A 17,100-nucleotide genomic window follows, 5' to 3' on the forward strand; every position below is an offset into this window, starting at 1 on the left:
TGAGTATATAATACACTGGCTTGATTTTCCTACCTCCCTCGAGCCCAGATTGTGAAATAATAGTCAGCCCTGGGGAGTCTCATCAATGAACCTATAAAATAATGGCTGGAGGAGGCAGTGAGATCCTTCTACTTTACAACTGATACTAGCAGAAAATCTGGTTGCTATGGGCAACACAGACACTTTTCTTTCCTACCTATTTGGGGGGGGGGGGGGGGGTCCAACATCAATGAAGGATACCCAAGGACATAAGGATGTGTGCTGGGATGACCTCTGCTTTAAATAAAGGGTTCAAAGACGTTTTCATCAGGAGCCCTGTAATTTTCCACCTACAATCGGCGCCTGGATGAAAAGTCTCCCTGTCTTCCCACTGTGTGGTTGTGATTTTGTGCCCCATACATACATAATGTAGTCTTTTCCATGATGTGTCTGCTTTTAACACATGCAGACTGCCAGCAAGAACATGATTTAAAGTGGGTGGGGCATAGGATGAAGGAGGGGGGGGGGGGTCTCTCCTGTAATAATTAGTAATTATATAAATATTAAATATTATTAAATAGTAATTATATAATGTTTGCTAAAATAACTTTTGTTTTGGCTTTTGGTTGATAATGAATTTCTATTTAAATCAAAATAGTGAATTAATTGTAAAGCATAATATATTTATGTGTAATTTATATATATAGATATATATATATATATATATATCTATATATATATATATATATTATATATGAATTATTGTATATATTATCATATATATATATAAATAAATATATATATATATATATATATATATATATTTTTTTTTTTTTTTTTTTTAAATATTGTATATATTATAATATATATAAATATATATATGTGTGTGTGTGTGTGTGTGTGTGTGTGTGTGTAGTTCTAATTATGTAGTCTTTCCCTGTGCCTTTCAAAATAAAAATATGAAATTTGTTAATTAAAAAAAAGAAATCACTTATTATAAAACATAAATAAAAAAAGAGCTTATTACTGCTGGTGGAGAGGTATTGTGCATAGTATTTCCATAGTGGATTGACTAAGAGGGTAAAGTGAATGATTCAATTAAAAGTATGTCAGTAGTTTCCTTTTTTCTCTGATTTTAGGACCTCTAGGAGAACAGCTTTTATTAGCGCTATTTATTCCTTGATTGGCAGGCTGTAGTTTAAGAAAGGGTAAAGGGCAATGGAACAGGCTGAGACCACCTGTATATAGTTATAGTGTGTGTATATGAGTGTATGTATGTGTATATATATATATATATATATATATATATATATATATATATATATTATCATCTACTGGCTATAGTATGGCCAATAATTTTAAGAACTATTAAACATTAGCTATAGATTGGCCACTGAGCAGAACACTGTTGTAGTACATGGCTTATCATGGTATTAATTTGCAGTAAAGTTTAGCATTGTGCTCAGGCAAGGGTATAGACCTTTTCCTAGATGTAACAAAGAGCAAACTCAATAAAGACTTTATTTTTTCTTATTTGTTTGCCATGTACTGTATAGTCCAGCTACATCACTGGGATAAAATTAAAGGTTTAAAAAAATAGAGGCATGCCATATATTTAAAAAACAAGTTTTTTAATGCAATGTTTTGGAAATATGCAATTTTGTTTTTTGTACACAACATATAAAATAGCATGGAAATACTGTCACATTGAACCAGGTTATTAAACCTCAACTTTTCAAGCTGTTTAAAAAAAATTCAGAGGCAATGTCAACTGCAAATAATAGTAGTTTATTAAGCAACATGGACCGTTACCCCTGTTTATTTGATTGGTGATTTACTATAGGAATATTTTGGTGCATAAAAAGCAAATATAAAGATATTTTTTCCAGCTAAAGTCACTTATCTCCTCTGGACATACAAAATATTCTTATAGTAAAATCATCCTATCAACATCATAGATCAACAATCATGTTTAAGAGAATGAATCCAAATCTATGTTTTGTAAGGGTACAATATCAAATTGAAAAGCGGCTCCTGTCTTGTACATCTATTTTTTCTTTTTATATTTAAAATACAAAATTTAGCAAAGTTAAAACAGGTACAAGACAAACTTAGAAATGTTGGTGTCGCTTAATTTATATATATATATATATATATATATATATATATATATATATACATGAACAAAACAAATGCCATATTAAATATAAAGAACAGATAATATTAGAGAATTGTCTACTAACCATTGAGTCACTCTTGTTCTTTACTGCATCTTCAGACGAATTAAAAAAAATAAAAGGAAAACAAAAAATTGCTGGAATTTGCAGTTTAAGTGCTTTATTCCATATATTAAAAATCCACATTCTGGAATCAGAATAATTAAAACGAGCAAAGTCTACCAGTGAGAGGGCGAGATGCCCTAAAATCCCCCAGTGCAAGCACAGGCACCTCTCTGGGGAGGTGTTGATAAGTCAGAGACAAGTCATCGTGCTTAGAGCTTATTGGGACTGGACAGTTGGTAAGTGTTTCTTTGCTCTTAGGTAGGTCAATATGCTCCTTATATTCCACTATACACATTTATCCTCCTGATGGTAAGTGTCTATGAGTTCTCTATGAGTCTGTTATTTGACTGTTTTGCCCCGGCACCGCAATGGGGTCCTTTACTCCTCCTGATTAATTTCGCAAGGTGAATGGAGGTCCTCAGTCTGTTTCTCTGCCTCCTTTGCCCTCTCCTGTTCTGAAAGCTGTTCGCTGGTTGGGATGGAATTTTTCTTAGGACGACCTTTAGGTTTAGTTGGTGATTCAAGTCCCCCACCTTGCAAAACCTTGATAAAAAACATATGTACGTTAGTGGGATATAGCACATGCAGATATATTAAAACCAGCACAGATACATCAGCTCTTTTCATGTGTGTTCTTTAGAACTAGAAAACATTATGGTATTTGTGTTTGGTAAATTACACCAAAGGTTCTCTACTACTGGTACACATATCCAATATCCCAGGAAATGATGTGATCATTACATAAATAAATTAAGTAAATTGTAACAATATGAATCTGATTGGTATGAATAACAAAAATAACTTTTCTCAATCTCTGCATATAAGGACCAGGAGGTATTCAAAGTGTTCAGTTATGACTACATATGTCACCAATAAACCCTAAATAGTAAAAATTTGCAAATATTACTATAAAATGTAACAGATAAAATGTCTAGAACAGAATTATAAGCCTTTTCTCGCTATCTTCCCCACCATCAGGGAAATTTATGTGAAGGTGGGAAAAACTGACACTGCTAAAACGTATTTTGCAAAGCCCAGATGATATGCCTGCAGCTTTAGGCCATTTGAGTTTATGATATAAGGAAAGGAAAGGAAATAAAAAAAAAGGAAAGGGAAAAAAGAAAAATAAGGGCCAGTGAAGAATAGGGTAACTGAGACTAACAAGGGCTTACAGTGAGCTAGAGATTAAGAAATGGTATGTATGCAATAATAGAAGGGAAGAACAAAAAGAAAGAAGGATGAGTTGTAGAATAAAAGGTGATGAAGACTGGGATAGGGGGAAAGAGGAATAGAATTAGATGAAGAGGGGTGGGAAAGAAAGGCTCAGAGGGAAATGCACAAAGGGGAATAGAGAAGTTGAAGAAGTTAAATAATATGAACAGCCATATACAATCAATTTATAAATCTTTTCAAAATCTCTTTTTTGCTTCATTAGGCCTGTTATTTGATTTATATGCCATGTTATGTAATGCTGTGTAAAGATAGACAACACACAAAACTCAATACAGGCATACCCCACTTAAAGAGACAATGGGGTTTATCTACTAAAGCTAGAAAGTGCAAAATCAGGCTCACTTCTACATAGAAACCAATGAGCTTCTAACCCCAACTTGTTCAATTAAGCTTTGGTAATAAAACCTGCAAGCTCATTGATTTCTATGCAATAGTGAGCCTGATTTTCCACTTTCTAGCTTTAGTAAATAAACCCCATTGTGTACCTAAAAGTGGGGTATGCCTGTTTTCTTACAAAATTATACTTCTTCTACAATTAGCAATATAATAGCATGTTAGGCAATATTTTACCCACTCAGGTGTGTAGAGGGTACATGTACGAAAAAAAAAAAATTCAATTCAAATTAGCTTTGGTTTACGGATCTGAATGCAGTTCTATTGTTTTCAATGGTGACATGCACACAAATGTGCTGCATTCAGATCTATTGCCAAATAAATAAATATATAATATGCATCTGATTATAGGTATTTTACGCTGTGTGAATGCATATACACATATACATAAATACAAAACTTGCATTCTGAGAGTGAAGTCAGAGCAGGAGGATAAAGAACAAGAAAGTACACATTAAGGTGTCCTTTTATGAAGCAGTGAAATCTATTCACTGCTTCATTCTCCGGCATTCACATAGGAGATCTTTCTCCTCTGTGTGCCACTATATGAAGCGGAGTAGATCGCTTCACACTTGGAGGAGTGAAGCGATCTACAAACGCTTCTAACACTGGAGAACGGCCCCTAATACTGGAATCTCGTGAGACTTTACGAGATTACAGTACTAGAAATTCACTGATACACAGAGATGTCAATATATTAAACAGTGATAAATTATCACAGCTCAATACACTGACACGCGGTGTGATTAATGTTAGTGAAATAAAGCGTCCCCCTACATAATATATACATGTATACACACACAGACATTATATATACATGTATATACACACACATTATATATATATACATATACACATTATATATATATATGTATATATATGTATACACATACATATGACAGGGGGACATGGTTACAGTGTTGGGGGGTCTGAACGAGGCATAAGGAAGTTAATTATCTTCCTCTTTCCTCCTCAGATCCCCCGATTCCCTCTTCACTACCCCGGTTCTCCACCTCTGAGTTGGTGAATCGGGGCGTGTGAATTCTGACACAGATCACAAGTGAAGCGCTGAGATCACAGCTTCATAAAGTGACCGTTACTGTGTCAGTCTATGTGGATTCTCCATGTGCGGAGATAATCGGCGGGAGAACAAGTTCAAACACATCTCCCCCCGATTATCTCTGGTTTATATACTGTTTATGGGCTGTGATCAGCGGCGATCCTCTGGATCTCCACTGATCATTGCTTCATAAACGGACACCTAAGGCTCCACTCACATGGCCATAACACAGACATAAGACCTTTACTAGTTTAGGCCAGGAAGAAATGTTCCTGTTTTATGATCAGTAAATATATAATTTTTTTAATGCATGAAAATTGTCCTGTTCTTTTTTTAAATGGTATATGTATGTCTTCATATGCAGAGTGTTGGATTTCGTGTTACGGATCGGAACGCAGTGTATGTTTACGCAATTGTGTGAATGTCTCCATTGAAAACAACACAGCTGAATTCTAAACACAAATGGATCATTACACAGGAACTTTTGTGCCAGAAAAATCGTGCCTATATGATCAGTAAAATCCTCACGGCTGTGTGTACGTAGCTCGGGCCAGAATTATAAAATATGCTTAAAATGCAATTTAGGAAAAGGATTGTGGTGTAAAATGATCATCTCCCTTAGGGTGGCATTATGACACGTTTCTGGTGTTATCTGATGCTGATTGTACTGAGAAGAAATAGAAGTAGAACCATCTTTTCCTAATTTTTACATTAATTTAATGCAGTTGCATGGCAAAGAAGAAAGTAGCATGTAGTTGTAATTTCTAAACAAGTTTTTTCTTCTTGTACTAGTTTAAATGATTTTTTACAAAAATTGACTTCATAAAAAATGAAATGTCTCTGGACACCCATCAATGAAGTTGTACTGCAAGCGGATTGTTCCACACCACAAATTTAAAAAGGAACTTCAGACTCCCTTCTTTCTTCTTTTTGGCCACGCCATTATTTTTGGCAGTCTGGCGCCTGCACAGACCCCAAAGGGCTCTTTCCCCCTCAGCACAAAAACACTATAAAGTTTAAAAAGGAAAATACAAGTATGAAAAGGAAGAGAAGTCAGGGGACAAATAAATTTTTATACGGCTGAAGGTCCACTTTAAAAGGGAACTAAACCCATCGATTTACAGATTCAAGAAGCAGTTACATTCCCAGGATGTGTCAGGAACGTAACTGTCACATTGGTTGTGCTCTCAACCAAACTGTCAAACCATCAAATGGTTGGTGTCATAAATGATCACATGTGCAGTATCATGGCAGTTGAAAACAGAGGCTGAGAACATGGCAGCTTCTGTGGCTGCAAACGATAGGATGGTTTAGTTCCTCTGTAGTATCAAAACAGATTTTGGGTGGTTAGGATATGTCCTTGCACTCCCTACACTGCATGATGATCGCCAGATATATATCTAAATCAACCGAATATTTCAGACAGTAAGTCTGCTCAGAAAAACTGATATTGCTATTTTATAATTGCTAATGATCCATTGGGGTTGATTTACTAAAGGCACTTTGCAGTTGCTCCAGAGTTCAATAATGCAAGCAAAAATGCTGTTTTTTTTTTTTTTTTCCCTTGCACATGATGGGTACTCTTTGCAAAGTGAAGCTTTTCCTCATTTATAAAGCTCTGAAGCAACTGCACTTGCAGAGGGCAACTGCACTTTGCAAAGTGCACAGTCTATTTGCCTTTAGTAAATCAACCCCATTATCTTCAAAATTAAAATTTAAAGTGGAGTTCCACACAAGAATGGAACTTCCGCTTTAAGGGAAGGTGGCAAATTTGGTATGTCAGTTTTTTTTTGGGGGGTGCTTTTTTTGGGTGGGTTCCAGCTCCCATTTCTTCCCAGCGCACTGCGGCGCCGGAAGTAAGTTCACCTCTCCCCCCTCCCTCTCGGCAATCATCTGGAACACGTCACAGGTCCCAGATGATTGCCCGGCCAGTCACAACGCACAGCACGGCTCGAGTATGCACGGTGCGGCGCCCACAGTGACAATGCCAGTGCCGCAGAGAGGAGGAGGAGACGAGCAGGGCTTTATTCCCCCGCATTGCTGGACCTTGGGACATGTAAGTGTCCGATTATTAAAAGTCAGCAGCTGCAGTATTTGTAGCTGCTGACTTTTAATTTTTTTTTTTTTTTGTCTGAACTCCTCTTTAAATGTAAATTGATATGTATTCCTATGCAGGTAGCAAAGATATGTGGAATCCTTATACCTTTGAGGCCTATATCCAGGGAGAGAATAAATCATCCCTTGCCATGAGACTTCCCCCACATTGCAAGGGTTAAATATAAATTTATGTCTAGGGGACCAGGAATGGTAGGTTTAAGTCTTAGTTTCTCCGCTCCCACAGCTGGAGCTCTCCTTTTCTGCCGGCTTTGGGTTCTGCATTATTCTTGATGATGTCAGAGGACCTGTGACTACAAGAACATAGGAGAAGAGAGGCTGGATACCTCCAGAGCATGTAAAGATTGGGCAAGTGAAACTGCTTTTCGCAGGCCCCTAGACCTAAATGAGCCTTTAACCCTTGCAGTGATGGGGCAACACCACTGTAAGGGAGCATTTTTCTTTTTTCTAGAGATCAGCTTTAAACATGTGGTGAAAGGAAAAGGGAAATAGTCAATGACAGGGCATCTCTTCCACTCCTTCTGCTGCCAAGCTACACTGACAAACTGTTAAAATAGCCTTTTATCACACTACTAAATAAAATAAAGTCTGTGATGTAAAAAAAAAAAAAAAAAACATCAATTTAAGACCTGTACACATGGACGGACTTTCCGATGACAAAATCCGTCAGATTTTTTCCAACGGATTTTGGCCCAAACTTGTCTAGCATACACACGGTTGCACAAAGTTGTCGGAAAATCTGATTGTTCTGGACGAGGTGATGTCAAACACATACGTCGGGACTATAAACGGGCCAGTAGCCAATAGCTTTTGTCTCTTAGTTTATTCTGAGCATGCGTGGCACTTTGTACGTTGAAATTGTCTACACACGATTGGAATTTATGCGATTGGATTTTGTTGTCGGAAAATTTTAGATCCTGTTCTCAAAGTTTGTGCGTAGGAAAATCAGATGGAAAAAGTCAGATGGAGCCCACACACGGTCGGATTTTCCGACAACATGATCCAATCGCACATTTTCCGTCGGAAAGTCCGACCGTGTGTACAGGGCATAAGTTCACACTTGTTTAGTCTGAAAAGCGATATGCAGCACTGTCAGGTAATCAGGAGATGATTCTACCCTCTCCTGAATTTCTTCTTTTTTTTTTATTTGACAAACAGCAATGTAGGCCCATTGAATTGGGGTCCATGGTAGTGCCTGTCACTTATTAACTCAACATGCCATATGGCTGCGGTGCATCTAAACAGCCCCAAGCTGTAGTGTAGGCTTTAACTGGCTGGTCCGAGGGCAGTAAAACCATGGCTCAACCTCTTGCTTTTGCCAACCCCTGGCTGCCAATGTGAAAGAGGCCTAATGCACAGTTAACCTGTGTTTGGAACAATAATCCCAGCTTTTTTAAATTGAATTTCAACAAGCAAAATTAAAAGAGGTAAATGATTTTCTACTCTGATAATGCTGAGCTTTGTGTAGGGCTTTGGCCCTAAAGCATGATGAGAAGGAACAAAGAGGGAAGTAAGAAGAAAATGGGAAGTGTATAGGGCAGAAGACATAGAGTGGGACAGGAAAATGTAGACTAAAGCTCATTACACACATTACAACCTGATCATACAATCTTCTTTAGCTCAACCAACAACTGAGTAGTCTATGTTAGAGCCAACCTGATCAGATACAAATTGACTGCAGAGATTAGATGTCTCCACATATTACATTGGTAAATCTAAAGTTGATTGTACAAAGAATATATGGTCAGATTGCAATGTGTAGGGCAGTGATTCTCAACCAGGGTTCTTCCAGAGGTTGCTAGGGGTTCCTTCAGCATTGGGCAATTTCTGCCTCTCAGAGAAGTTCCGACTCACATCATTGATCTTTTTAGCTATCTGTAAGTTGTAGATTTCTAATTTTTAGCAGGGGTTCCCCAAGACCGGAGAACTATTTCAAGGGTTCCTCTGTGTTGAAAAGTTTGAGAAAGGCTGATGTAGGGTGACCCTAAATTGGAGAAAGGAATAGAAAGCATGAAGAAAAGGAGAATACATGAAAGGAAACTACAAGGGACATGAAGAGTAAAATATAACCAAGAGATGCTGGTAGGTTAATTGTCTCCTGTCTAAATTGGTCCTAGTATGTGTATGATTGTGAGTTAGGGACCTTAGATGTTACACTCCTTAAGAGTAAGGGACTGATGTGAATGTACAATATATTTTAAGCACTGTGTAAATAGATGGCGCTATATAACTAACTGTATAGAAAAAAAAATTAAAAAAAAGAGAGAGGAAACCAGGGGCAGCTTGTAGGAATGGAGATGTGATGGTGTATAGGGTAGAAAAGAAAAAGTAAGAGGGACAGTAAAATGGAGAAAGACGGAGACAGGAAGAGAGAGCACAAGTAAGTGAAATTGGATGAAGGAGGAAAACTAAAGGGAACAGGAAAAGTTAAATATAACCAATAGGGGAAAACAGAGTCAAATTTCAATGCAGAAGGAAATGTAAGATTCCCAAGCACAGTAAGTATATACAATGGGAAATCTTACTAAAAGTGAGAGTGCAAAATCTGGTGCAGATGTGCATAGTAGCCAATCAGCTTCCAAATTCAGCTTGTTCAATTAAGCTTTGAAAAACAAATGGAGGTTGATTGGTTTCTATGCAAAGCTGCACCAGATTTTGCGCTCTCCAGTTTTAGTAAATCAACCCCTTAGTGACATATATAGGGAGATTAAACAAAACAAAATTCACTTACAATCTTTTTCCATTTCATGCGCCGATTTTGGTACCAAGTTTTCACCTGTAGTTGGCTAAGCCCCAAAGATTCTGCCAAGTCTATCCTGAGGGTAAAAGAAAAAAATAAAGTTTACTACAAAGTGCCCTTTTATGATTGTTACACGGTTGGTGGTACATTGTGAACAAATCAAACAACAAAGAGGTAACAGGAAACAGCAATGATAATATAGTTGGGAATTGGGGTCTAGTCCTTGTACATGAACAGATTTCTCACAGAAGACAACTGGTTATTAAAAATCTATCCAATTTGCTGAATTAAATTTAGGCACCACTAGGACCTGATACAGTTTTCCTCCTCGTCTCGGCCAACATTACAGCATAGTCCAAGTGAGAGGGAGGAAATGTGGCCTTTTTATATGGTGAAAGTACAATTACTGAAACATGAGGCCTTTTTCCAGAATGACGTAAAATCCTTGAAATGAACAGAAACAAAAACTTTTTTTTTTTTTTTACGCTATCATTCAGCAGTAGGCTTAATGTACACAGGATGTTTTTACAACCTCTCCTGAACGAGTTAACAGATAGTAACCTACGCTTAAAATGTCCGTTTTGCCACATTTACATGCAGCGTTTAGACGCGTTTGCGCTTAGAAGGGTATTTATTTTTTTTCACAATTAGCCAAAAATGAAAAACGCCTGTAAACGAAATGCGGCTAAATGCAAGATACCACATTTAGCCGTGTTTATTTGGCGTCTGAAAGGTTGGAAACTTCAGCGGCTGAACTCCTTTTTTTGCCTTCAAAGTACAGCCTATAAACGCAACTGCCTAAAAACAACATTAAACAAACCTGTGTACATGTACACATAAGATAACATTGGATGAGTTCAGGGGCAGTTGAAAAAAACATCCAACTGCACTGAACGTCCATTTACAGTGTACATGAGGCCTAACTGTTACATGATCTGATCATCACAAGCAATTCCCAAATTGGTCTTCTTTCTTTGATTTATAGGGTGTGTTATAAATGTTAATTTTGAAACTTACTTTTTGTGTAGTTCGAAATGATGGTGCCATTGATGTTAGTGAATCATGCAAGTGCATTTTACCACTGAAGGCATTATTTTATTTAAGTGCACCATAGGCTACAGTGTATATGTAAACTGTATCATTGATTAAAGCGGTTCCGTTTTCTTGTTTGTTTTTGTATGCGGAGTACGCCTGCTCTAAGGCCTAAAAACAGAAGATGCTGTAACCACAAAAGTGGTAAAATCTGGGTGACATTCGGAATTCCCAACTTGATAAATAACTCATATTGGGGTTGATTACCAGCAGCTGAAAATATACACTTTGCAAATTGAATGTCCATTGCTCTTACTAAATGGAGTTCTCCCTGTGCTTGCATTGATTTCCTGTGGGTACGTACAATGGCTTTCTTTCTCCCACCCCCAAATACATGCTAGTAAGTTAACTGGCTACTGACTAAATTGGCCCTACTATATATGTATACATGTGAGATAGGGACCTTAGATTGTAAGCTTCTTGAGGTCAGGGCACTGAGAATGAACAATACAGGCATACCCCACTTTTAAGTATACAACCTCTCCTGAATGAGTTAATAGATAGTAACCTACGCTTAAAACGTCAGTTTTGCCGTATTTACAATGAGCTTCTATCCCCAGCTTGTTCAATTAAGCTTTGGTAATAAAACCTGGAAGCTCATTGGTTTCTATGCAGAAGTGAGCCTGATTTGGCACTTTCCAGCTTTAGTAAATAAACCCCATTGTGTACTTAAAAATGGGGTATGCCTGTATATGTAAAGCACTGCATACATTTTCAGCGCTATACAAATACATTAATAAATAAAAAATATGTCAGAGCTGTGTTTGCTTATATCATGCAGTCATGTGTTAGCAAAAATCCTGTGCCATCTTGCACACCATTCAGTAGTGAACACAGTTTCACCCTATCCAGAAACACTGAAAAGTTTCCAATTACTTACTAAAGCAACCCCAGAGTGTCTATGCAATTTCACCCTGAAAAGGGGTTGACAGAAGGAATTCTATATAAAAAAAATGTACTAAAAAATTAAGATAAGCTAAACTGTGTGTAAATAGTATTTCAAGCAGCTAATGGCATTCTGTATTTCATTTTTAGTATATACAGACAGTGGGGATCTGATTAAAAGCAATTGAGTACACCTCCACTTTCCTTAACCTCCCATCATATATAATAATCTCTAAGTGCAAGCATCTCCAATCACTTCAAACTGACTCTAAAAACCTTTATCGCTTGAGAATGATTCTTGGCTGTAGTATAGAGACTCCTCTTATTCTTACTGAAGCTCAGTAAATCTGACATTTAATCCACACTGTCATATGCTAATGAGCTGACTTTTTACAACAAATGCAACCCAGGCTTCCCAGAACTATCTCCTGACACTTCCTAATCACCAGCAGAAGTTTACAGGGGATTTAAATGTTTATTGTGGCTTTTATAACATTGTAAATGAAAAAGGATCATTCATATATTAACTGAAAGGGTCTTTTTCTCTATGAATTGACAGCTAAGTCAAGAAAAAAAAAATCATACAAATTGAGTTGCTGCCCTTAACGCCCATTAAAAATATTGCATGATTCCAGTAAGTAAAAGGTGGATGGCCGAAGGACCAAAAAAAAAAAAGTGGATGCTGATTTGGGACAATTGGCAAAGACTCCATTTTTATGCTTATTTTTTTTTTCTTCAGTTTCAATTAATCTGATCCTAATTTCCAGCCTATAGGATTTATGAAACATACCCAAAGTAAATTCATGAAAACTGGATATAAATTAGATTTCTGAAATCTGGAATCTAAATAGTTACTGTAGGCAACATCTCCTGTCTTCTTATTATTCCAGTTATAATAAATCTGACCCTAGGTCTATAGAGAATATGGTGCTGTCAAACATAGTTTCAGCACATATTTGTATGCCTCTTACTGTATTCACATACAGTTAGAAGGCCAAAGTTAGGAAACTGAACATGAATGTGTGTGTGTGTGTGTGTATATATATATATATATATATATATATATATATATATATATATACATGGCCCTCTGATTCCTCTTGTACCAAATTGTAATGTAACTAATGTCTGCCCTCATGTTGTAAAGCGCTGAGCAAACTGTTGGCGCTATATAAAACCTGTATTATAATAATAATATATATTTAAAAAAAAAAAAATATATATATATATATATATATATATATATATATATATATATATATATATATATATATATATATATATAGATAGATATATATAATGCTCAGACTTACACAATAATGTCAGTATACTGGTGTAAAATTAACATTTTCTTTTCAGGCAACTAAGAATGAAAATCTTCCAGTTTCTACTGATAACAAATAATTTGGATCCCAAAGAAAATTACTGAAGCTGCTATATTCAGGACAGAAGCAAATATAAGTCTGTTTCATTATAAAGCCATTTTGTATTTGAATATTTTTCATGCATTTTCTAAGGAGCAAACAAGGAAAATTCCCCTAAGTAATCATGAATGCATGATTATATGATATTTGCATTATACATGGTTGGTATTGTTGTTAATATTGTTATACTATTACATTTTTTTTATTATTATTATCATACATGGTTATAGGGTATTACCAATAAAAGGAGACGTTTTATAGCTCAATAAATTCAATTATCTCACAAACGATTCAAGTACATTGCGGTTGCTTTGAACATAACCGTATCAATAAATATAATCACTCATCGCCAGACCCCTCTGAACATATCTATTAAACAACAATTAATATATAAATTAACAACGTTAATGTACGGAATTTAGAATCATATACATATTATATTTATACATAAAAACCGAATGCCCGGAGCCAGAAAAGCAGGTATAAAATATAAGCAGTGTCAGTTCAGATGCGGGATTTTATTTAAAAAGTGAATGAAATTGTTATAAATTGTTTCTGCTTGATTGGTGTGAAATGATAAAGGGCAAGTCACAAAAGGATCGATTTAGCTTTAACACAGATATATTTTAGCTGTGTGACTGTCATACTCTATTTGAATTCAGCGGTCGTTTTTCCTTATCATTCTATGTTAGTTTAAACTATCTATCTATCTATCTATCTATCTATCTATCTATCTATCTACTGCATATATATATATATATATATATATATATATATATATATATATATATATATATATATATATATATATATATATATATATATATATATATATATATATATATATATATATATCATCAGTACCTGTATGGAGATACATCTATAATTTTCTTTCTTTCTTTTATTTTTTTTTTAATTTTATTTCCTTTCCTTACCTTGTACATTATGGACAGGTCGAATTAGGGGTAGCAGTGTCCCAAAAAAAAGGCCCACTTTTGCTCCACTTTTCATATTATTCTCTATTACTATACAGATTAGTTATTTGACTTATATCTGTATACCAGACTGATACATTCATGTATGTGATACAACATGATTTTACTAAAGGCCTAATGATCTGCTAAGCAAAGTGTAGTCAGTAAATTAGGTGATGATGTGTTCACGCGAAAAAAAAAAAAAAAATTCTGGCTTTTCTCTTGCCACCCATCTATAATGTTTATTACACAGAAGCTATAAACTAAATTCAGACAAGAACTTTTTAAAATATGATTATGTTTGTGCTTTGGTGAGTACAAAATGCGCTACCACCTGAAAATGTAATATTCATTGAGTGGAATATTAACAAATAAACACCATATTGGCATTTCTCCACCACCTTCTTGCAAATATATTAGGAATAATATATGATTTATTACAGCGAAATCAAAGATTAAATGCAGATATATGAAAAAACTATTTTTTTTTATCTTTTATTCTATAAGAAAATTCACCTCTCTCTCTCTCTCTATATATATATATATATATATTTATATATTTATATTTATATATATATATATATATATATATATATATAAGAGACGATAGAATAAAATTCACTTGTGTGTATATATATATAAATATATATATGTATGTATATATATATATATATATATATATATATATATATATATATATATATATATATATATATATATATATAAGAGACGATAGAATAAAATTCACTTGTGTGTATATATATATAAATATATATATGTATGTATATATATATATATATATATATATATATATATATATATATATATATATATATATATATATATATATTAAAAAACGATAGAATAAAATTCACATATATATATATGTGTGTGTGTGTGTGTGTGTGTGTGTACTACATGTTTTAATTACAAGCAGATCCTTAAGTAAATTAATTATTTGGGCTCCGAGTATGTAATTATATCGAATGTTCATGGTTGCATTTCTCATTTCAGTTGGAATATATATATAATATTTTTCTGTGTGTGCATTTTATTATGCTCTACACAATAAAATATATATTTTTCAAATATATCTTCATATAATCTTTGACTCTACAGTAAAAATGTCCCTTTTGTTCCCAGATACTAATTCCCATTACCTGTAAAACCATGCATAACTATGATTGCTGTACAATATATTGCCCCATAGGCTGTTTTTAGACAACTGAAGCAAATTGCATCCTGTTGCCATAACAACCAATTACACTATTATATTCATTTGACAAGTGAAACCAGATTTGCTGCTGTTCAGATTCCATAAATCAGCCTCCCTGGCACATGCAGCCCATAGCAATGGTGTCATCTGTATTTACTGGGGTTGCATAAAATGTACAATACGGCCATTTACCTGTCAGGGGTGGAAAGATATTTCTGTTTCTCGAACCTCTTCTCCAGCCCCATAAGCTGCAGCTCTGTGAACACAGTCCGGCTTCTCCTGCCCTTCTTGGCTTTGCTGCCCTGCTCGGACACCCCGCTCTCCAGCTTACCCCGCAGGTGCAGTTCTAGGGGCAGGTGGTGGGCGGAGCCGGACCCGCCCTGGAGGCCCGAGCTGGCTGCGAGCAGTGCGGAGCTGATGGGGGAGCCCAGGCCGGGGCAGGACAGAGGGCCCAGGGGGAACTTGAAGATCGAGGCCTGTTCTGCCTTTAGTAGAGCTGTGGGGAGACCAGAAAAAAGCACTATAAGAGAGAATCCTAGGATACATTTCAGCAAAATAGTCTGATTTATTAAAAACTGGAACAGATGTAGGTAACCTTCCGCTAGGTTGCCCCTGATTTTTGCTATGCATGTCAGCACCGTTTTCAGGAGTTCCTTGTTCCAATTTTTGTACATCACAAATACAGTAAACAAAATTATAGAGAGTTTTCATGCTAGAAACTAGTGGGTTAAGAGAAACTTTTCATGGACTATGCTACACTTATACACAGATTGTATATATAAAGGCAAACACAGGGTGTAGAAACTAAAACAAATCTAATATTTGTAGTAAGAAACAATTGTAATATCATATTGGGACCTTCTGGGCCCACAGTCATCAGTATATCATTCCATAATAATTTTACTTCCCTTATAATCTATGTGCTGTCCTAAATGTATAGATTGTCTTTGTGCTGTATACTGTATATAGTACTTTATATGCAATATATAATAGTGCTGGGAAACTGTACAACATAATAGAGCATGGTGAATCTAAACTTTTGCTACACGGTCTATGATATCTACATGATATGATATCGATGATATATCTTTGATGACTACCTAATTTATTTTCCCATCTAAAGTCTATGTGGCCAATGTATTGTAATTACAATAATATTGCATTTACAAAGGCCTGTCTGCACTTCAGATTTACTATAGAGCCCCACATAGTTTAGAAATTACATCCACGTATATTTTGGAAACCATTCCAGGAAAGACCAGGTAACAAGAAGTTAGATATTTTTTAATATCACTTGGATGTGTATATATTTGGACCGAACTAGTTCAATTGTATCGAAATATAGAGAACCCTATATTTTACTACATTTTAAAAGCAACTGATCACAAATGCATATAAAATAACAATAGTAATAATAATAAAAAAAAGTAAAAAAATACAATACAAAAATGCAATGTAGTGCATTTAACATAGGTAAATATTAGGTAAAGGCTGGTTCATATATATATATATGAGATATGGTATTCAATATGATAATATTTTAATAAAGACTTAAATGAAAACTTCCATACGTGGAAGTGGAGACTGTAACCAGCATAGGAACAGTCCCAAGATTCAGGATAATATGATAACATAATTCTGATATTTGTAGTTGCCAGTAAGCCTGTATATTGCACGTATTTATAAAGTGTATTGTTATTATTAAAT

General features: G+C 35.2%; 1 protein-coding gene across 1 annotated transcript in view; it reads right to left on the reverse strand.

Annotated features, from left to right (window-relative positions):
* Positions 1-1,593: 1,593 nt before the first annotated feature.
* BARX1 (BARX homeobox 1) overlaps positions 1,594-17,100 on the reverse strand; it is a 17,737-nt gene continuing 2,230 nt past the window's right edge. The window contains exons 2-4 of the mRNA XM_077452102.1: positions 15,586-15,889; positions 9,794-9,878; positions 1,594-2,804 (exon numbers count right to left, since the gene is read on the reverse strand). Coding sequence (XP_077308228.1) covers positions 2,640-2,804; positions 9,794-9,878; positions 15,586-15,889 — 554 coding nt within the window. The 3' untranslated portion in view covers positions 1,594-2,639. The remainder of the gene's footprint in view (positions 2,805-9,793; positions 9,879-15,585; positions 15,890-17,100) is intronic.

The sequence above is a fragment of the Lithobates pipiens genome, unplaced genomic scaffold (genome assembly GCF_037356315.1).
Source record: "Lithobates pipiens isolate NorthernLeopardFrog02 unplaced genomic scaffold, aLitPip1_a1.2 Scaffold_23, whole genome shotgun sequence".
Taxonomy (NCBI): domain Eukaryota; kingdom Metazoa; phylum Chordata; class Amphibia; order Anura; family Ranidae; genus Lithobates; species Lithobates pipiens.